General features: G+C 36.6%; 2 protein-coding genes across 2 annotated transcripts in view; one reads left to right on the top strand and one right to left on the bottom strand.

The window, feature by feature from the left end:
* Positions 1 to 361: 361 nt before the first annotated feature.
* SPATA22 (spermatogenesis associated 22) lies at positions 362 to 5,942 on the top strand. The gene is made up of 8 exons (XM_026101445.2): positions 362 to 574; positions 921 to 1,049; positions 1,731 to 1,791; positions 1,919 to 2,014; positions 3,336 to 3,690; positions 4,011 to 4,134; positions 4,958 to 5,055; positions 5,472 to 5,942. Exons 1-8 carry the CDS (start codon positions 532 to 534, stop codon positions 5,661 to 5,663), a joined length of 1,098 nt encoding a protein of 365 aa, XP_025957230.2. The 5' UTR covers positions 362 to 531; the 3' UTR covers positions 5,664 to 5,942.
* Positions 5,943 to 6,382: 440 nt separating this feature from the next.
* The window catches only part of LHFPL7 (LHFPL tetraspan subfamily member 7), a 33,975-nt gene continuing 21,259 nt past the window's right edge, over positions 6,383 to 19,098 (bottom strand). The window contains exon 3 of the mRNA XM_064523186.1: positions 6,383 to 9,682. Coding sequence (XP_064379256.1) covers positions 9,456 to 9,682 — 227 coding nt within the window. The 3' untranslated portion in view covers positions 6,383 to 9,455. The remainder of the gene's footprint in view (positions 9,683 to 19,098) is intronic.

Here is a 19,098-nt window from a genome sequence, read left to right as displayed (position 1 = left end):
GCTATAACATACAGAAAAGTAATTTATTTTTTGAAGTGTGACGCTGTTTTTCACGGAATAGTTAAATCATCAGTTTTACATTCAAAGCCATATACCTTGCCATCACAGTTTGCAGCAGTGTTTAAGTGAAGTACTTGTTTTCTATTAATACTGTATTTTCAGGAACTCAGAAATATTCCTTGTATTTGAATATATATATATGTTTAAATTCAGAAGTGGATTCAGTGTTTTTACAGCATTTATCTTTTTTAAGAATGTAGAGAATATGACTTTTACTTCAGGAATGTAATCATTTGGGCCCTTGCTCTACAAAGAGCAGTTTGCATGATACTTGACTGCCTGTTAGAAATGTTGTCTAAATTGATGCATGCAGTGGGGTATACAAAGAATTAAGACAAATTGTCACAACATTGCATCAAAATTGGATGTCTTTAGTGCATGGATTGGTTTACTTTCTCCACTTATATAACTGTCATACAGTGAATTTGGAGTAAGCAATACATTCTTGTTTATTAGGATACACAAAGAGATATGAAAAGGAGTTTAACTGACACTTCCACTCGTAGCACAGCAGGTACCATTCATTCTTTTGTACCTTACAGTTTACATCTCATTATGCTTTTGTGTGTGTGTGTATATATATATGTGTGTGTGTGTGTGTGTGTGTATATATATATATATATATTCAGGGGACTGGTCACCAAGTGAAAAGTAACTGAGGGAAATATTTGCAAGACAGAGGTCAGGGCATATAAATTCTGTAGGACAGTAGCCAGTCTATCTTACCTTTTTAGGGAATATCACTCCTCTGGGTAATGTAAAATAATAAAATTATTACATAATTATTATTTACATATTTAAGTATAGGTTGTGTATCCTTTTGCTGCCGATATGCTATTATGTGAATTTTAATTTTTTAGGTTGTCTGCCAGTACCTCTGTTCAATCAGAAAAAAAGAAACAGACAGCCTCTCACTTCAAATCCACTTAAAAATGAGCCTTGTACCAGTTCTGGGACTCGGGCTTATGACTTTTCTCCCACATCATCGGGTAAATAAGATAAGTATTTTAAATGGCTCTACATCCACTTAAATGTTAACTTTATGATGTATTTTATTAAATTAGACATCATCCTATCAAGAACTATATGCCTCCTTTATGATTATTGCTGAAAAGTTCATTATGTAAAAAATGTCCTCCAGGAAGTTTCTTTCTCCTCTGTACAAAAGAGCTTTTTACTTTGTGCCTAGAGGGAGGTTGACTCTTTGTGTGTTAGAGAATGCAGTAGCATGCTGGCATTTAAATGGAGTCCCTTGGAACTCTGACCTTTTGTTTTTGGTTGATTTCAATCAAAATTCAAGGCCTGTGTTACAAGAAGAAACATTTATAAGATGTCTTTTTTGTAATCCAGAAGAGAACTTCTGTTCCCCAAATCGTGCTTTGAAAGAACAATTCAGAATTCTCTATTATTTTCATTGTTTATTATGGTTCACTTACAGCAGAAATGTCTCTCTGGTAACAAGAAATAAGTCTAATGTTTGTAATTTAAGCATCGTCTAGAAAAGGCCTATATTTACAGATATCAGAGGATCAGATTCCTTTTTTTTTTTTTTTTAAATGAATGAGACTATTTGTGGAACATTAAGCAAATAAATGATAGGAGCCCTAAGTATACTTATTGCCTTTCAATCTTTTCAGTTTGTATCTATATGCAATCCTTTTTCTTTTGAGAATTAGGCTGGGGAATTGCAAACCCAGAAGTGGATGAACTACAGAAAGCAGCAAACAATGGGTATGTAAAAGCAGATTATTTTGCTTTTTAATTTTTATTTGGTTATTATTTGTTTCATAAACTACAGTTCATGTGTCTCTGTTACAATAAAGCTGGTACTATGTCTCTGATACTTTATCTTTCAAAGTCAAACAGAACATCAGATGGCTCCTTCCCTTACGAAATCACAAAATGCATCAAAGTCTAATTCAGCAAATACTGGAAAAAACTTGTATGCCTTCAGGTTGGTAAAAAGTCTGTAGTTTTGATTATCCTTAACCAAAACTATTCTCATAAGAAAATATATCCTGTATCATGCTATATTATAGTAGCATTCAGAAAGACGCTTTTAATCCTCAGATTATTACTGTACTCCTAAATGGTTAAATTCTGCTTATGAGCCAATACCTAGTGAAATCAGTGAGTATCTTTCCAGTGTACCTATTGAGGCCTATTAATTAGGCCTAATATTTTGCATTATCAGGCTTAAAATTCAACCTTGCAATAAAAGTTGATAGAATTTTGCTGTTCTTAAATGTTACTGAGTTATGGCTTAAGTATCAGGCATGTCTGAGATTAACTAGATAAGCTACTTTACTAATTCTAATTTTCATAGTACAAAAAAAGTAAGTCTTTGAGACTCCACTTTGCTTGCAGTGAAGTTTTGCCCACTTTCGACCTATATTTGTTTTTTTATTGTGATGGTTTCATATCAGCAAAACACTCAAGCACATACATAAGCCTCTTTGCTGAATCAGAACCTTTAGAAATAAATGCTTTAGAAAGGAAGGGGATCAACAGACAGCTAGGAGAGATACTCAGAATTAGAATTCCAGGAATTACTTATCAATAAGTTCAAAAAAGTTTCTATCAGTGTGCAGTGGGGCAATTAAATATCAGAACATTCAGTTAAAACTAAGCTTAATTGTGAATTGCATGGTCTTGCAAACCAAGCAAAAGCTTTCAGACTCAGATGCCCAGAGCTGGTAGAAAATCTTCCAGTAATGTTGTAATTATCCTTTTCTCTCTTCCCTTCCTCCTGTTATTTTCAAATGGCAAGAAGAGAGTGTGAGTAAATATATTTCAAAGAAGTGCCTTTTAAGGCAAAATGGAATGGAAATGGAAGCAATTTCTAGACCTCCTTTTTATAATGTAGACCTGGAAAATCATAAAGTCAGCACTAGAGGTTGTTGTAAATGGTTTCTTCAGTAATGGTGGTAGAAGGATAGTTCAGAAATATCATGCTCAGAAGAAATTTTCCTTATTTTATTCTAAAGTTAAAAAAGACATGTAAATCTTACGTCAGGAAAGAGCCCTTGTGCAGGACAGTAATTAAGAAAGTTTTAAAGTCCTAATGAATTCAGCAGGATTTAAATGCGTGTAATTACAGCCCTATATATGGACAGGTTTAAGTGCACACTCAAGTGGAGTCTGTTGGAGTGCAGTTTATTGGAGTCTAAATATATGCCAGATTTTTTTTTTAATCTAAAAGAATGACACATTACTTATCTGAGTATTTAGAATAGGTGTTGTAATATTGAATTATATATTATGTTACACTGCAGGGCAGAAGAGAAGACTACCAATACTAAAGGTTGGAACAGAAATGTGTATACTCCTTTAAGTAACAGAACAGATTTAATATCTGATAGTGAAATTATTCAAAAGTTTGAGAACATTTCAAGTAGTTTGAAACCTATTCAGCAGCAAAAAAACCCTGGTAACCATAATTCTTCTCAGCACATCAAAACAACAGAAACAAGCCAAATATATTCATCTAAAGCACAGTGGCCAGTGAAACCTCACACTGTATCAAGAAGTCTTCAGGATCATAGTCTGGCATATCAATTTAACCACAATATGCAGCAAAATAAAATGAATGAAAAACAATTTGATTGTGTTCAAGAAGACAAAATTCAGGTAAACTTCTGCAGAGAATTAACATGAAGATGCAATGAGGAAAACAGTAAAGAGAAAGAAAATTGATGAGGCTTTTATCAATTCTAGCTGTCTTAGTAAACCCTTAAGTTTCTGAAAATTTAAATTTGAGATTTTTATGTTATAATAACCTAAAATCCCCAGCATGATCATATAAATTGACAGGGCGTTATTTGTCCAGTCTGAAAAAATATTCTAATGTTAATGTAAATATTGCATATTTAACATAATATGTAAATGTCTGTCTGCCTTTTAAAAATCTGTAAGTGTTTCTAACTGGAGTTTTCATCTTTCTCTGAAAGGAAGTTTCATCATCTCAATTAAAACTTAAACAGAATTCTTTGCGAATCATATCTGCAGTCATTGAAAGTATGAAGCACTGGAGTCAGTATACTTACAAAACTGCACTATTATTTGAGGTTTTAGGTAAGCATGGTAGATTGTGCTATAACTGTTAATAATGGTAGGACAGCCACCAAGAAAAAATGTGTTATTAACTATAGGAACAATAGCTGAAATACTTTCAAACCCAAAATACTGGCATGAGTGCCATTTAATTTTTCTGCTAGGAGATCCATTCAGCTATTAAAGGTGACCAAAATAGAAACAAAATTAATAATACAGTGATCCTCCAGTATTTAAACTCTTTCTATCCTGTTTCTTTTCTTTCCTTTTTTGATATGTATTACAATAAATTTTCCTACTAAATAGAGGCCTTCTGTAGGGAGGTACAGTTTTACAGTAATTTTTAATAGAATTAATCTGGGAATCAGTCCAAACCTGGAGTGCTTCTAAATGTAGATGACATTTAGTGGCTTCACTTTGCATTATAATTGATGTTATCTGAAAAATGAAAATAACCAGAGATGACAGAAATGACTGAAGTCTTTAAATCAAAATGAATGAGAATATATGTTACAATGGGATCTCAGGAAACTCCTATATTGACAAGACTGCAAATATTTGTAAAGTTGATTTGCATATGAGGATAAACAAAGCTTTAAGAGAATTTTGTTTTGCTTTGGTTTATAGTGATGGTGATGAAAACCACATTTGGTCACTCACTATGTAAAGTCCGTAATTTGCATTGGAACTTCCAGTATTGCCAACATGAGTTGTGGTAGAAAGCTGAGGCTGATACATATCTTAGTGCTTTTGTGTAGTAGATGTTGTCCCAATATATTTGTATATTGTATTTAGTACTGCACTGGTATTTACATCCTAATCTATTTTTTGCTAAATGGCGTAGGCACACTCGATTCTGCAGTCACAACTGGAGCGTATGGGGCAAAGAATTTTCTTCTGAGAGATGGAAAGGAGAGTCTGCCATGTGTATTTTATGAAATTGTAAGCATTTCCATATCCTCACATACTGCAGACAACAGTTAAATGCGGTGGCTTTTATGAAGTTAATAGTACATATTCTAATAAAAGAGAAGGTTAATGTATAAAAGGAAAGCTGGAAACTTACATACCGTATTGCTCCCAAACTGGTCTAGAGCAGTAATACAGCCACTATTTAAGCAGCCTTAGACTTCTATTTTACCAAAAATATTGAAGATGTAGATGGGAGTTTCAGTTCAGCTCCTAAGTAGTTGATAATGGCAAAGAAGCTGGCATGGAGGTAAATGCCTTCTGCATTTGAAGTAGTCTTTGGAAATCCACTAATAACTAACAACATTTATTCCCCAGACATTTTTAAAGCTTTGTTCAGATCAGAAAGGTGATTTTTTGTTTGTTTGTTTATTATGCTCATTATGAAGGACCGGGACCTTCCAAGACTGATTAGAGGTCGAGTGCACAGGTGCATGGGAAACTATGACACAAAAAGGAACATTTTCAAGTGCGTCTCTGTAAGACCAGCAACTATTCCAGAACAAAACGCCTTCCAAGAATTTGTTAAAATTGCAGATGTTGAGATGACAGCATATGTAAAAACAATGAATGAAATTTAAAACAGTTGAAATGGTTGTCCAAAGCTTACTTTAGTTCATCACTACCCATAAAGGCTGGACATCCTGAAGCATTTACCAAAACTAATACTGAAAGTCTTATTAAATAATTCAAATGTTACTAGGCTGTATTATCCAACAAATGTTGATAACAATGTTTTGATGTTTCCACGTTACATTTCAGAGTTTATCTTTGCTGGTTATCAATGCAATAACAGCTTTTTGTTCCTTACTTGATTAGAGTTTATTGAAGAAATTCTGAATAAAAAATGTTGAACTTGATTGTAAGTAGCTTATTTATACAAACTGTTCTTGTTTAACTAGGAGAAGCCAAGTCCTATCCTTTGTAATGGAATGGATTTTTTACTCAATTTTATCAAAAAAAAAAAACCTTTATGGTCCTTTTTCACTGTGAAAATTGCAAGGAGTATCCTATTCATAGCACTTCTGTCTGTTATCTCTTGTGGATGGAGGTATATGGATCACTGAAGCTGTAGGAAAATTGCTTAAGGGCACAGAGGAGTTTGGGGAGAGGTGACACAGAACTTCCTTGCCCTTGCCAGGGGACCATCTTTCATGATGGATGGACCAGATTCTTGTTTATGTGTCTTTGCCTTCAAACATTAACTTTCATAGATTATTCCTGCTGTTTATATTTCCTTTTACCCTTATACTGTTACCCTACTTCAGGGGTAAACCAAAAAAAAAAGTCAAGAAAATACTGAACAGTGTGATTTTTTTTATTATACAGTGTTGGCAATTGGAAATTTCACATTTAAAATAATTGAAATATTGTATCCAACAAGTCAAATACAGAAAACAGTTAATATTCTAAAAAGGAGTCAGCTAGTCAACGCAGAAACACATTAATGGAAAATACAGCTTTAGTTACACTTAAAAAATTATATATTTAGAATAAAACTTGAACCTGATCCAGTAAATTGTTTGACTTTTAACAAGAAAACGCTTTTACACAATTTAACTTGCAGACAGTCTTTATTAAGAAAAGTGATCTGTCAGTGTTAGAAAACATATTGTTAACAATATCCCACTTTAAGTTCCAGTTGAGGATCTAAAGTATATGCTTAACTAATTGTTGTTAGAATCATGTATTTTATCAACTCTAGCTTCTGTGGTAAACTAATTCGGAACATGGGCTTTTACATGACAGTTTCATCTATCCAGTTGTAGATGTCATATACATATCCTCAATTTCCTTTAAATATAAAAATTAAAGAAAGTTCCATATGGAGGCATTAGTTTAACTCATAAAAGGTGAAGAAGGTTACAGCAAGTAGAGCTTTAAAATGTTCAAAGCAGAAAAAAATCAAGTTTTAAAAAGTAAAGGGTTTGGTACAGCAGTGTTGTAAATCGTAAGACTCCATTGCGAGAGTAAGTTAAAATCACAAAGGAAGCTTGAAGTATGGGACCAGGCCTGCAAGCAAGTGTGCACATAATCAGCAGCACACAAGTGTTGTAGTCCTCCTGATTCTATTGAATGAATGATGGTTCCAGTCTTGCACATATGAAAGTTGATTAACAAGCAGTGACAGGAATGGGCCATTTATGTCTACTAGGTATGTTACGGATATTAATAAAAATGTAACATAATTTTACTGTCAGTAAGCATTTGGATCTTTGCTAAAAATGTTTTCTATTTTACACTAACAAATCACTTTTTCCAGTGAAACATTAAGTGAACAATCGTAAACATTACACAAAACAGAAAAAACCCTACATAATACAGTTTTTACACATTATTCAACATTTTTCAGTTGTTGATTTTTTTTTTTACCATATTGATCCTGTCTTGTATAATGGTTCTAGTGTAAAGGCACAGGTTGGTTAGGAAAGAAAAGCCTGCATCTCTTTCTCTCTCTACATTGCAGTTATGATTTTCTTTTTACCTGTTTTTTGTTCATTTTTCCTCACTTTTCTGATTTTTGTATGAAAATTATCAATTTCAGCCATTCATTAAAAAAAGTAAGACATTACTAAAAAGTACATTGCTATAAAGAAATGACTGGAATTATTCTTTTTACTTTAGAGACATTCCTTCAACCTATTTCATTAAATATGTGGAAGATTTAATTCCTTAGTTACTGTGGGTAAAAACACATAGCTCTCTCTCTCTCAAAGTACTCACTTCTACTCTGAAATCTGTATTTTAGAAGATTAGTAATGGAAGTGAATAAGTTTATGTGCACAACTTGCTTTTAGAGTGCATGAAAATGTAACAACAAACAATTATTTTGGAAAATAATAACATTCCATTGATGTTCAGAAGCTGGAGGAATGTAAACAAGACTGCAGAACTCTTTGACATGTATTAAAACAAAACTGTCTGTTCTGTTTGCATTTTCTTATACATCCTCAAGATTTCTCTATCAGTCCCTTCATGTACACTTTTAATTAAAAAAAAAAGGAAATTCACAAATTAGTTGGGCTCAACTAAGTGAAGAATAATAAATTTGATCACTTGGTTTGTGCCAAAATACAAAACTGAGAAGTACAGCTCTGAATTAAATATAAACTATGCTGTTTATTTCTTTATTAATAAATAATAGAAAATAAAAGATTATGTAGTAAAATGAGAATAGGATTAGGATTCAATTTTTATTTTAAATGAAAAACAAGAGTGGAGTGAGATTAGAATCTAATGTTTCTTTTGCATAAGGCAATCAAAAGTGCACTTATTTCAATCTGTGATAGTAATGAATCCAAATGCTATTCTGTCAATTAGACTTAAGAAATTTCACAAATACCCATGAAATATGGCCATTTTCTTGTTCTGACATAGCATCAGATTCTTATTCATGTTAAGTAGCATTTCACTTCACAGTCGTTTTAGTTAGGATAATGGGCCATTCAATAGGAATGGAAATATCAGAATCCAGTCTGTTCTCACTTGTATTGTCACTCCATCAAAGGGCCTTTGGGCACATATGTTTTTTAACAAAGTATTTGCTTTTCCAGCCTTAAAAAGCATCCAACAAAAACCAAAACCTACAGTTGTCATAGTTCAAATGATTTTGTAAAATTGCACATAAAATTACAATCTAGAGAAATAGGTAAAACAAATTCTTATCACTTTTTTTTCCCGTTGTTAAACAGATCATCATTGAGCCTTTGGAAGTAGTCAGATCTCTTTCTGACAAAAAGTCATCTAAAACTTATGCAAGTCTCCGTGAAGATGACTTTATATCTTGAATATCAGCTCAATATTAAAAAAGTGTGCCTACGACTTACAATATGCAGGTACTACTAAAACATATAGATTAAAAAGAAACTTTTTGCTTGTATACAATTCTTTTTTAGGTATCAAGCTTAATTTTAGGCCACAGCTACTAGCAGGCTTTTTTTCACTAATCAAAGTAATCATAACAAAATATTATTGGTTTTAAAATTATTGGGTTCATAAAAGTTTTGACATTTAATAATATATAAAAAGTGAATCGAAGCTTTTAGAAGACTTAAGGTTTTGAGACACAAAAGAAACTGTTTGGGAGGTAGACAGATGTATTGAGGATAAACAGATTTTTTTTTTGTCTAAGGCATTATGCCAGTATATGTTTAGAGCAGTATAAAGGCTGCTGATTAATCTTAGTTCAATTCCAGAGTGTTCGCTACTCATACTTACGGAAGACTATCAATGCACTTTTGGTCTTTGTGTATCTGACCTTCTCTCCCCATCTCCTTTTTTTCTTTAGCCATACAGCTAAATGGAAGTGCTATAATAATTTCTGCCCATTGCCTGTAGACAGGGATGTTCTATTCTTAAACAATAATAAAATACTATAAAATAGTAGGTATTGGAGTTGGAGATATGTGCTCTTTTGGTGCATATTTTGCAAAGAATGGTAAAAAGACAGACAGCATGACCCCAACAATTGCCAGCATATACCCCCATCCAATCTGGCAGTCTCCTGCATAGTAGATGTCTGAATTTTCACAGAATCTCTTCACAGTAGCAGAGTTGAAACCAAAAGGATAAACCAAAAGCCCAGAAGCCATTATGAACACTAGAGAGGAGGAAAAAAACAGTAATTATTATTGAGCACTTAGTTCCTTGGAAAAAAAAAGTGTTTATTTTAGAAAGGCAAATGTATGTTATATTACAAATGATGGAAAAAGTCAAAGCTTAAAAAAGCACCTATGATTTGTCTCAGAATATCTTCCCTTTCATAATTACCTCCTATGGACAGCAATGTCATAACATGACAGCAAGTTGGCATAGAGATTATTTTCATGAGGATTGCTGCCTGTTACATAACTTCAAAAATGTTGTAGTCCAAATTATACAGCCATTTACAAAATAAGATGTTTCAAATGTGATGGACTCCAGAGGAGAAGAATTGCTAACTTTGCAGGTTCTAAAACAGCTTGATTTTCTTCTGAATAGCATTTTTGCACTTGTGAGAAACTATTACTTTGTTCAGCCAAATAAAAACTTTCAGTGAAGGGTTTCAACGTAGTTTTTCAGATTCTGTTAATTAGGTTCTAATAATATAAGCATTTTTTCATTATTCTCAGTATAACAGACTTAAATTGTTAAAAACAATCCTGTGTTTGGCCCAAAGATCGTGAGATGAAAAACAATACAGTCAGTGTTCTTTTTAATTGCCTTTTAGCATTTGAGCCTTTCAGAGAGTATTTTTGTGGAGTTTTCTCTGTAAACTTGAGGATAAGAAAAAAATTCCAACCTAAAGTTCCCATATCATTTTGACAGCTTGGGCTATAAAAAAACACACACTAAATATAACAAGATATTGCATAAAAATCTGAAGTTTCATTAAGTAAAGGCACAAAAACATTAAAGTAACAGGAAAGCCCTACCAGTGAGTCAAGGTTTTTAGTCCTTCTAGCCAAATACAGTAGTAGAGTAATTCAGCATATAATGAGGAAGTATGTCCAAAATACAAGCAAAGCTTATGCCATCTCTCAGTGTTGGAGAGCTGGACCTGCCTCCTGCAATTACACAGTCTGTATTTTATATTTAAATATCACGGTTTATGCAATTATTTTAATGAACTTCAGCAGAACTGTTTTTCCAGCTTTGAAAATAAGTAATTTGTCCGCCCAAGCTAAAAGTCATGGCAACGATACAGATGCAGCAAAATACTCTAGGTACAATTCTCAGAGCCTGTTTTTGTCCACCTGTGAAGTGAAGAGCAGCTGAGCTGGGCTGATCGGAAGAGTTATGCAGTCCCAGCCACTGTGTATACCCCTTGTTTGAGAGAAGAGGAGCGCTGAGAAACCATCTTTTGTGTTCTTTGTGTTAATGAATTACCACCGCATTTAAAATCTCTACTGCATTTTAAAAGGCTCGATTTTATATATCAAAAAGATACGATGAAGCAGTTCACACACCCCCATTCTTCCAGAATACCATTTGGTTCAAATTTGGACTGGATTGTTAGTAATTCAAGAATAATGGTAATTAGAATTACCTGTTATGTTCAAAGTGGTAGCTAATTCATAGTCAGCAAATATTTAATGAAATATTAAGATGATAAAACAAACACTACATGCTGTTCTCTGCATTTGCAATTGCAAACCTGAATTGCCTTTCAGGTAGGGCATGTGCATATGACTTTAATTATAATATTGGAGAGGTTTAATCTAAAAAGTATCCACTAAAATGGGCAACCACTTATTAATCTTTTCTTAATTAAAAAAAAAAATTAATAAGCTTGTAGCCTGCTCAAAGTGAAAAAGTTTAACACACTCAGCTTGTAAAGTCCTTGCATAATTTGAATAAAACCTTTCCTTCTAGTATACATGGAACCACTGAGTTAATGTCTTTTAAAAAACAATGCTACTACTATACTACTCTGCCATTAAAAGCAGAGAAGCCTGTCTTCAGCATCTTGGCTCAAGCTGAAGCTAAATACGCAGAATAAAGGTGTATATTGTGCAGAACTTTCGTAACTACACATGCATTAGACCACTGAAAACAATACAAAACTGAAAACGAAGCTAAACTAGACGCACACAAATATCTAGTCTAGCAAAGGTCACCGAGCTTCCACAAAGGAAGAAAAAGCACCAGGACCGGCACGTGCCCGCTGTGCACTAGCTCAGCCTGAAAGCCGCGTGGCACTGCTGTGCGCCCCGGAGACCCCCCGAGCGCCACCGCCGCAGGCAGAAACACACGGAAGCAACCTTGGAGAACAACCAGGAGCAGAGACTTTTCTTGTTGGAAAGTCTGTGTGTGTTTAAACCACTGAAGTTGAGCAATAAACCATGTTCATCCCTAGGCCTACATGTGCTGTAGCATTCACTCGTGGGCTACTGCAGCTAAGAAGCAGAACAAGAGACTGCGATGGAAACTGGATACACAGCATGGCCGTGCTCCAACAGCAGCTGCACAAGAGCTTCGCGCTGCACGAAGACTCCTGAAATAGCCCCGCGGTGCAAAACCTTCTGTAAAATGTTGGGCCGATTTGTGAAAGAAGCTGAGCCAGTTTTAAGAGAAACAGCAACTGTTCTAAGCAAGAAGCAGCTCTAAAATTTAAATTTCAGTTTGTTCATCTATTCAAAGCCAAAATAGTCCACACATCTCATTCTGCAAAACAAAACATTATGCAGAAATGTAAGCAGTAATTTTATCATAATCCTTTTAAAACTTTGTTAACTGTTAAAATTTGGTATTTTTCTGACACTTTCTCAAACCCTTGCTCTACCTCATATATCTGTCCATATAGACGTTTTCTTTTCAATTGGGTAGCACGGAATTAATCTGAAGGTTGTGCTTTACAGTGACAACCAGTGTTTTGATTACCACTTGGTGCTGATGTTTTACAGTTGGATTTAATGGAAGAAGATTGTTTTTTTGAAGGCTAGAAATAATCTGTCACAGTAGAATGCAATGTGTTCACATATCAAACAGGCTAAAAAGTTACCCAGGATTTTATATCCTCAGGCATGTCATAGAATGACCTCATTATTCTCATTTAGGTGCCCTCTTTCTTACAAAGGCTCAAAATACTGAATGGCCCGTTATTATCCGCAGAAGCCAAGCTTGCAGCCGTGGTGCTAATGACTGCGTAATGGTGCTGTCTGTCGGCGGGGCTTTAGTGGGGAGCCGCACAAAGGGGCAGTGGGGCTCCGTTTGGGCTCTTCGTATAACGCTCAGCCCTCTGCACCGCTTTCCAGCAGCAAGCATCACTTTAAAAGGTGTCAGAGTATGGCAGTGAACGTGTGTCACCATTACATGTAGTATAACCCCCTGTCATACAAGATGGTCAGAAAGCTAGACAACAGATTTGGGCCTATTCTGCAGTGGGAAGCAGATCGAGTGTAGAGAGGATTTGCTGGTAAAATAGTTGGATTTCTTTCCTTAACATGGTTTGACTAATTATTTGGTTCCTCACACTGTTGACACTCATATCCCTGGATATTGTTAAAAACATGCCTTCTTTCGTTTCAGCACTGACGCGCGGTATGTGTTATCACGAGGACCTCATCACTCGTGGTCTCACCAGTAAGTCACAGCCATTGCTGACGGCGAGGTGGTTTCTAGCCAAGTCCACGTGCATCAGTTCAGCTGTAAGTTACTTTTTATTTCGACTTTCTAATCTTCTGCCCTCCCAAGCAGCTACACTCTCACCCTCTTCCTCGCTCTTCCTCTTTGCTTTGCTGGTGTCCCACAGCCAGGCAGTACCTGGCAGCTGCTCCTCAGCGGGGCTTGGTAGCCGAGGCAGTACCATGGGGCTGTGCTCTCGCTCCGTGTGCTGGCCCACAGCTTTAGAAAGGTGGCTTTCCTCTTTTTTTAAAAAAAAAGTAGGCTCCTGAATTTGTCAATTTCTAAAGAAAGTAATTAATAGGAATAAGAGAATATTAGGAAGGCACTTTGCATGGGAAACTGGGCATTTTGTACAAAAAGTTTTAAACGATTCATGATAATAGTAATGAATTAATGTCACTTCTACTCAGGGAAAAATAGCGATTTTTGCTATTTTAAAATCCAATAAACTGTAACTCTCTATCATTGCACTGGTTCATTCATTTCACTAAGCTCCTGAAGTAGTGGTTTGCAGTTCCCTAGCATGTGTGTAGAGGGCACCAATGTACAACTCTCTTAAATACCATGCACAAAAGCGCCCAAATGGCTATTCCCATCTCCACTTCTTTCTCCAAGGTTGCTGGAGTTTTCAAGGTACAAAACAGAAATAATTGGACAGTTTTCTGTAACGGGAGGCAGGAGTACAAAACTAGTTAAGCTTATGCAACCACAGTTAGCAACCACAAGTGCAACAGGTTAAGAAAATAATTTCCATCAGCATTAATCTCTTGCCTGTTCACATTGTCTTTTCATGCATTTGCTCATTTAGAAGGCAGTACTGAAAACCCATCTTTTTTTTCCAGCAGGTTTCCATCCAAATTATGCAAGAATAAACTCTTAATCATCATTAAACTAAGTATTATCAGGAATCATTGATCATAAAAATGAAATATTTCTTGTCACTCAAAATGCTCCATTTCCACAGGGCATATTTACAGTTTTCTGTTTCTGCATCTGGTGACATCACTAGGACAGTAACCCAGAAGGGTTTCCAATCTGATTCCCATTCCAGGTTCACAAACATCCTTTCACTGGCTACCAAGAAAGACAGTAGCAAAATGATATCGTAAGTTTTCAATATTTTCCTCGTGTATTTAACATATGGATAATCAACAGGAATTGTAACTGAGCATTCATCACCTGTTGTGCATTCCTGGCCATCATGACTATACCAGCAACAGATGCCTTTCAGCTGGAGTCTGTAGTGATGATATTTTAATAGAAAATGTAGCAAAGCTGGCCTGGAGTAGGTGATCCAGCAACAGATGCCTTTCAGCTGGAGTCTGTAGTGATGATATTTTAATAGAAAATGTAGCAAAGCTGGCCTGGAGTAGGTGATCCGTAAGGCTATTTTCGCAGTTAATTCTCAGAATATACCTGAACAATGATCCACATTTAGGCCATCTCTTTTCTAAAATACAGCCTAGCCCTCTGTGACTTCCCTCCCCTTTTTAGACTGCCAAAACACTACTGAATTAATACAAAAGGAATGATAACTTCTTTTTAGTGTAGGATTGTGCTTTTTACATTCCTTAATGAAAACAGTAACCAGGAGAATCTGTACCTTTGGTATTTTATAATGAAAGGCACTGTAACTAATGTTTGAACTCTGAGAACTGAGGATGGAGATCCAAAAATGGACCATAAATGTGACAGAGATCAAAAAGAACTGGGGGGGGGGATTATTTTATTTTATTGTATTTGCTAATATGTTTAGACGATGTGTGCCCTGTCAGTCAGACCAATGACCGTCTACTTTCTATATCCTTGGAGCTGGGAGCCAGTATTGAGCCTCCCCATGGAATCCCTAAATTGAGAGCCCTCTCGATGGAGTGATTCTCTGCATATCTCTGCATGGGGCTAATAACTCATGGACAGGGCGGACAACACGCAGGCTCTGTTCTGAGCAATGCCAAGCCGTCCAGTAAACTTGAGGTCTCTATTTATACTTTGCTGCATTTGTGATTTATCAGGATTGAAGATACACTTATGAATCTACTGGCTGAAACAAAGATTCATCAGGGAGTCAGCTGCCTGGACTGGATGTGAAAATGCTTGGAATAGAACTGCTGACAATTTTAAAAATAAATGTATTTGAAAAAGCAATGGCCTACTTTTGCTTATTGCTTTGAGGTTAGTTTTATCCTATTAAGCCATGAAAGGAACTCCACAAAAGTGAGAGGTGAATTCAGGGAATAGGATAGTCATTTTCTTCTATGGAAGGAATTTTAAAATCAACTCAAGTTTCACACAGGACCCCTTCTAATGCAGACTAGGAGAGGCTACGTTAGGAAACGGCACTGCTCAGGGCCCCCGAGGAACAGACGACCACGGGCAGCGTGGGGATCTGTCTCTAGTCCAGCTAAGTCACTGGCGCTGCGGCTTCAAAGGCAAAAGAGCGAATATGGGTTATGGCCTTGGCAAGAGGTAACAGCAAAAGGTACTTCTGGAAAAAAATCACATTTCTGTTTCACTTCCTTCCGTACCCAAATGCGCATGTAAAATAAAATTGACATAACAGAGCTGCAAGGGTTTCCAAATAGCACATGATGTTAGGGATTTCTAATTAAAAGTCTACTTGTTACAAAAAAACTGCTGAAGCCACAGGTAGCAAAATATGCTGTGTGCCTGAATTATCTTCCTGAAAATACCTACAGTAAGAAGATTAGTTTGTCTTAGAATTTTAATTTGCTTATTTTGGCAGTATATTATATTCCTGACACTCGTGACTGTGATGAATTAATTGGAAATTGTGGGACATGTCAGCCAATCAGTAGAATTAGGGCTGAATCGTAGGCGAGCAAGAGTATTCTTCCAGCCCTATTACAGATTATCACAGTTTTATCTCTTCCTGGAACATTTTTATTGACAGAGCTTAATCTACCAAAGCAGTCAGCTATACTTTCTCACTCATCTCATCAGGAGGTTTCCTCTCACATAAAATCCATTCTTGCTCTCCTCAGACCTGGTGGTTCTTCTCATGCACACTCAGTTGACTTTGAAAAACACATTTCCTTTCAGGTTTACACAGCATTTTCTAATCATTTTACTAGCTTTTCTTAAGCTTTCCTTATGTTTATTTGATTTTATTTCTATCATTTCAAATAGGAAGGCAGATGCTGATCAAAAGCACAGACACCCTAATGCAAAGCCAGGAGCGCAGCTAACATCTGAGCAGCACCAGGGAAACCCTTCAGGCGGTAACTCAGCCAGGCAGCGACAAGAACAGCACCTCTCGCTCTCCCGCACTGCCTGGCCTGCGCTCAGTAATTTCCAGCACTCCCTTCCCAAGCGTGTGTTTTTGTAGCATGTCTGGAAAGCTACCATATTTAGGACATTTTGGACACAGGTGGTACAAGCTCCCCTAAAGGCAATGCCAAATAAGATCAAAGCACAGTTGCTCTCCACGGTAATATTTGCACACAAGTGCAGGAAACAAGAGGCAGGACAGAATTTTGGGTGATAGGCAAATTACTGATCCTCCGCGGCTACTTCAGAAAAGGACAAATTACTTCAGGTAATTTTGATGAAAGCTGAAATGCACCCAAAATCAGCAGGCAGCATTTTAAATGTCAATTGAGCGTAAATACAATGCACAGGAAAGTGACTTTTCAAAGATAAAACAAAACCAGACTAAATCCTGCTGTTATGAAAGGGAAACTTTGGAGGGATGAGACACAGGTGCTGCTATTAAATGCCCTTGGTTTCTGCGAGATGACTAGCAGTGCAGGTCAGGCACACACAGCTTGGGCTCCTGAAAGCAGCCCCTGCAATTATTCCCTCCAAGGGAAATGGAGAGCAGGGAGAAGGGATAATAACACCCGCATATTTGGTCTCAAAAATGCATCTATCTTCCTTTGTAACCGAACAAAGAGCTGGAACGAGTAATGCTACAGCCATTTCTGACATATTACAGTTTAGCTCTCTTCTTTTGTAAAAAATTATTCTGTTGGCTTCATTTCAGTCATGTTGTGATTTGAAGAACATGTATCAGTCCTGGACCGTTGCCAAATAAGTAGAAGATTATGCCAGGTTTTTTTCTAGCTTGTCTAAATGGTGCAACTCACAAGGTAGCGTTTAACAGCTACAGTATAAATGTGGTGATAAAGAAAGCTATAGAGCCTGTCAAAACCCTTTGTTAGCTAACAAAGAAAATGTACTAGTTTGTATAATGTCTCCAAACTCTATGATTAAATAAACGCCAAATATGTGACTGCAGCTCACAAGCTAAGTTACTGCATCAGATACAGGAATTGGTATTTTTATATACGTACGTGTGCAGAACTGCTGGGAAATACATGTATGCAAAAGGCTGGACAGTGTTACTGCAGCATTCCAGTTTATCTGGATTTAGCTGAAGTTCATTAGCAACAGATTATTTAAATAAAACTAACACAGAAGAGCACCCACACATCTTTGTTTGTACACAGCTTTTTAGGACCACTTAAATACTCATTTGAGTTCTGCTGGCACAACTTCCTCGTTCAGACAGGCCCTTATTGCACAAATAGGCTAACAGTGGTTCAGAACTGTCTAACAATTGCACAAATAGCTAAATCTGTCCCACTTCTTTAACCAAAGGGAGTGAAATCTAACTATCCGGACTGTGGAAGAGCAATTCTCTGAAGCCAACGTACAAGTAATTGGGTTTGGTAACTGCTGCATTAGCTGCAAGTTTATTAAGGGCCGCCAAAGGAAATGCCATCCCGGTGACCTTTGAGGCTGCGTTTCCCAGCGTGTTTTCTACATGAGAACAAATGATGAAACTTCACTGTTTCTGCCAAGTCAGTGCTGGCTATGGTGAAGATTTATAGATGTAATCTGGTAATCTATGGGCCTAATCATGCAGTTATAGAGTTGCATGTCATATACTCAAAAAGGCTGAAATGATCTAGCGCTGTGTGGTCTGTGGTGAAGGAGTGCACTTTGTCATCTGCAAGGTTAGAAGACATACAGCCTATTTAGCTGACTGTAAAAGGGAGAGACAAGCGCTAAAGTGTCTCAAAACAGTAAACTGTGTTACACAAAATTTTACAAGAATCAGGGAGCTAAGAAATGGGGACTGTCAGATGCACTCTAATTTGGAAGCCTTTACAATTTTCTTTTTGTGTTGCTTCAATAATTATATATATTTTCTATTTAACTTTTTGGACATTAGATAAGTCATGCTCACTTTAGCTTTTTCAGAACAGCAAGCACAGAAGCAGACAAATACTATAATATTGACTTGTTCAAGTGCTGGTATCTTTTAGGCGAGAGCAGCGTGTTCAGAATGTATTGTGCCTGCAAGGTGCCAGTTTTCCCTCATCTCTGTGCTACATTTTATTCAACAGTTAAGAAGTGCTAATAAAAAGTGCATCTTTTACTTGCTCTGTTTTAGGCAAAAATAATACGGTGCACATTTTCCAAGCAATGCACATTGCTTAACTGCTCAGCTCCATTTCTACTAATAGAAATAAAGGAGGCAAATGCTTTGCTTTTCTTTGGGTTTTACCTACCCGTGCCAGCTTTCACCACGTTCTCCCAGCGCAGGCAGGGAATGAAAGTGCCGACTGAAAAATTAATTAATATTTCTTCTTGTGATTTTTTTGGCAAAGCGCAAGTGCAGCTCCAACTCGCCATCTGACACATTCGCTAGCAAGGAGGGGCAGCAGCGTGGGCCGGTGCGCAGCCGGAGGCAGCGAGGGAGCAGACACTTTCCCCCGTAGCACGCGGTCTCTCCCCAGGAGCCGGCTCGGCTGGGAAGTGACATTCTGCCCAGCCTACGGCAAGGCTTGGCTCTTGCTCTGCCTGTCAATTCCAAGTTCCTAAATAGCTATTTAGGGCGGGGGATGAGGTCCAAAAGACGGGCAGCGATGCGTAGCTCACCTG

The sequence above is a fragment of the Dromaius novaehollandiae genome, chromosome 19 (assembly GCF_036370855.1).
Source record: "Dromaius novaehollandiae isolate bDroNov1 chromosome 19, bDroNov1.hap1, whole genome shotgun sequence".
Lineage (NCBI taxonomy): Eukaryota > Metazoa > Chordata > Aves > Casuariiformes > Dromaiidae > Dromaius > Dromaius novaehollandiae.
The sequence above is the reverse complement of the archived record's forward strand: the minus strand, read 5'-3'. Positions and strand labels throughout refer to the sequence as shown.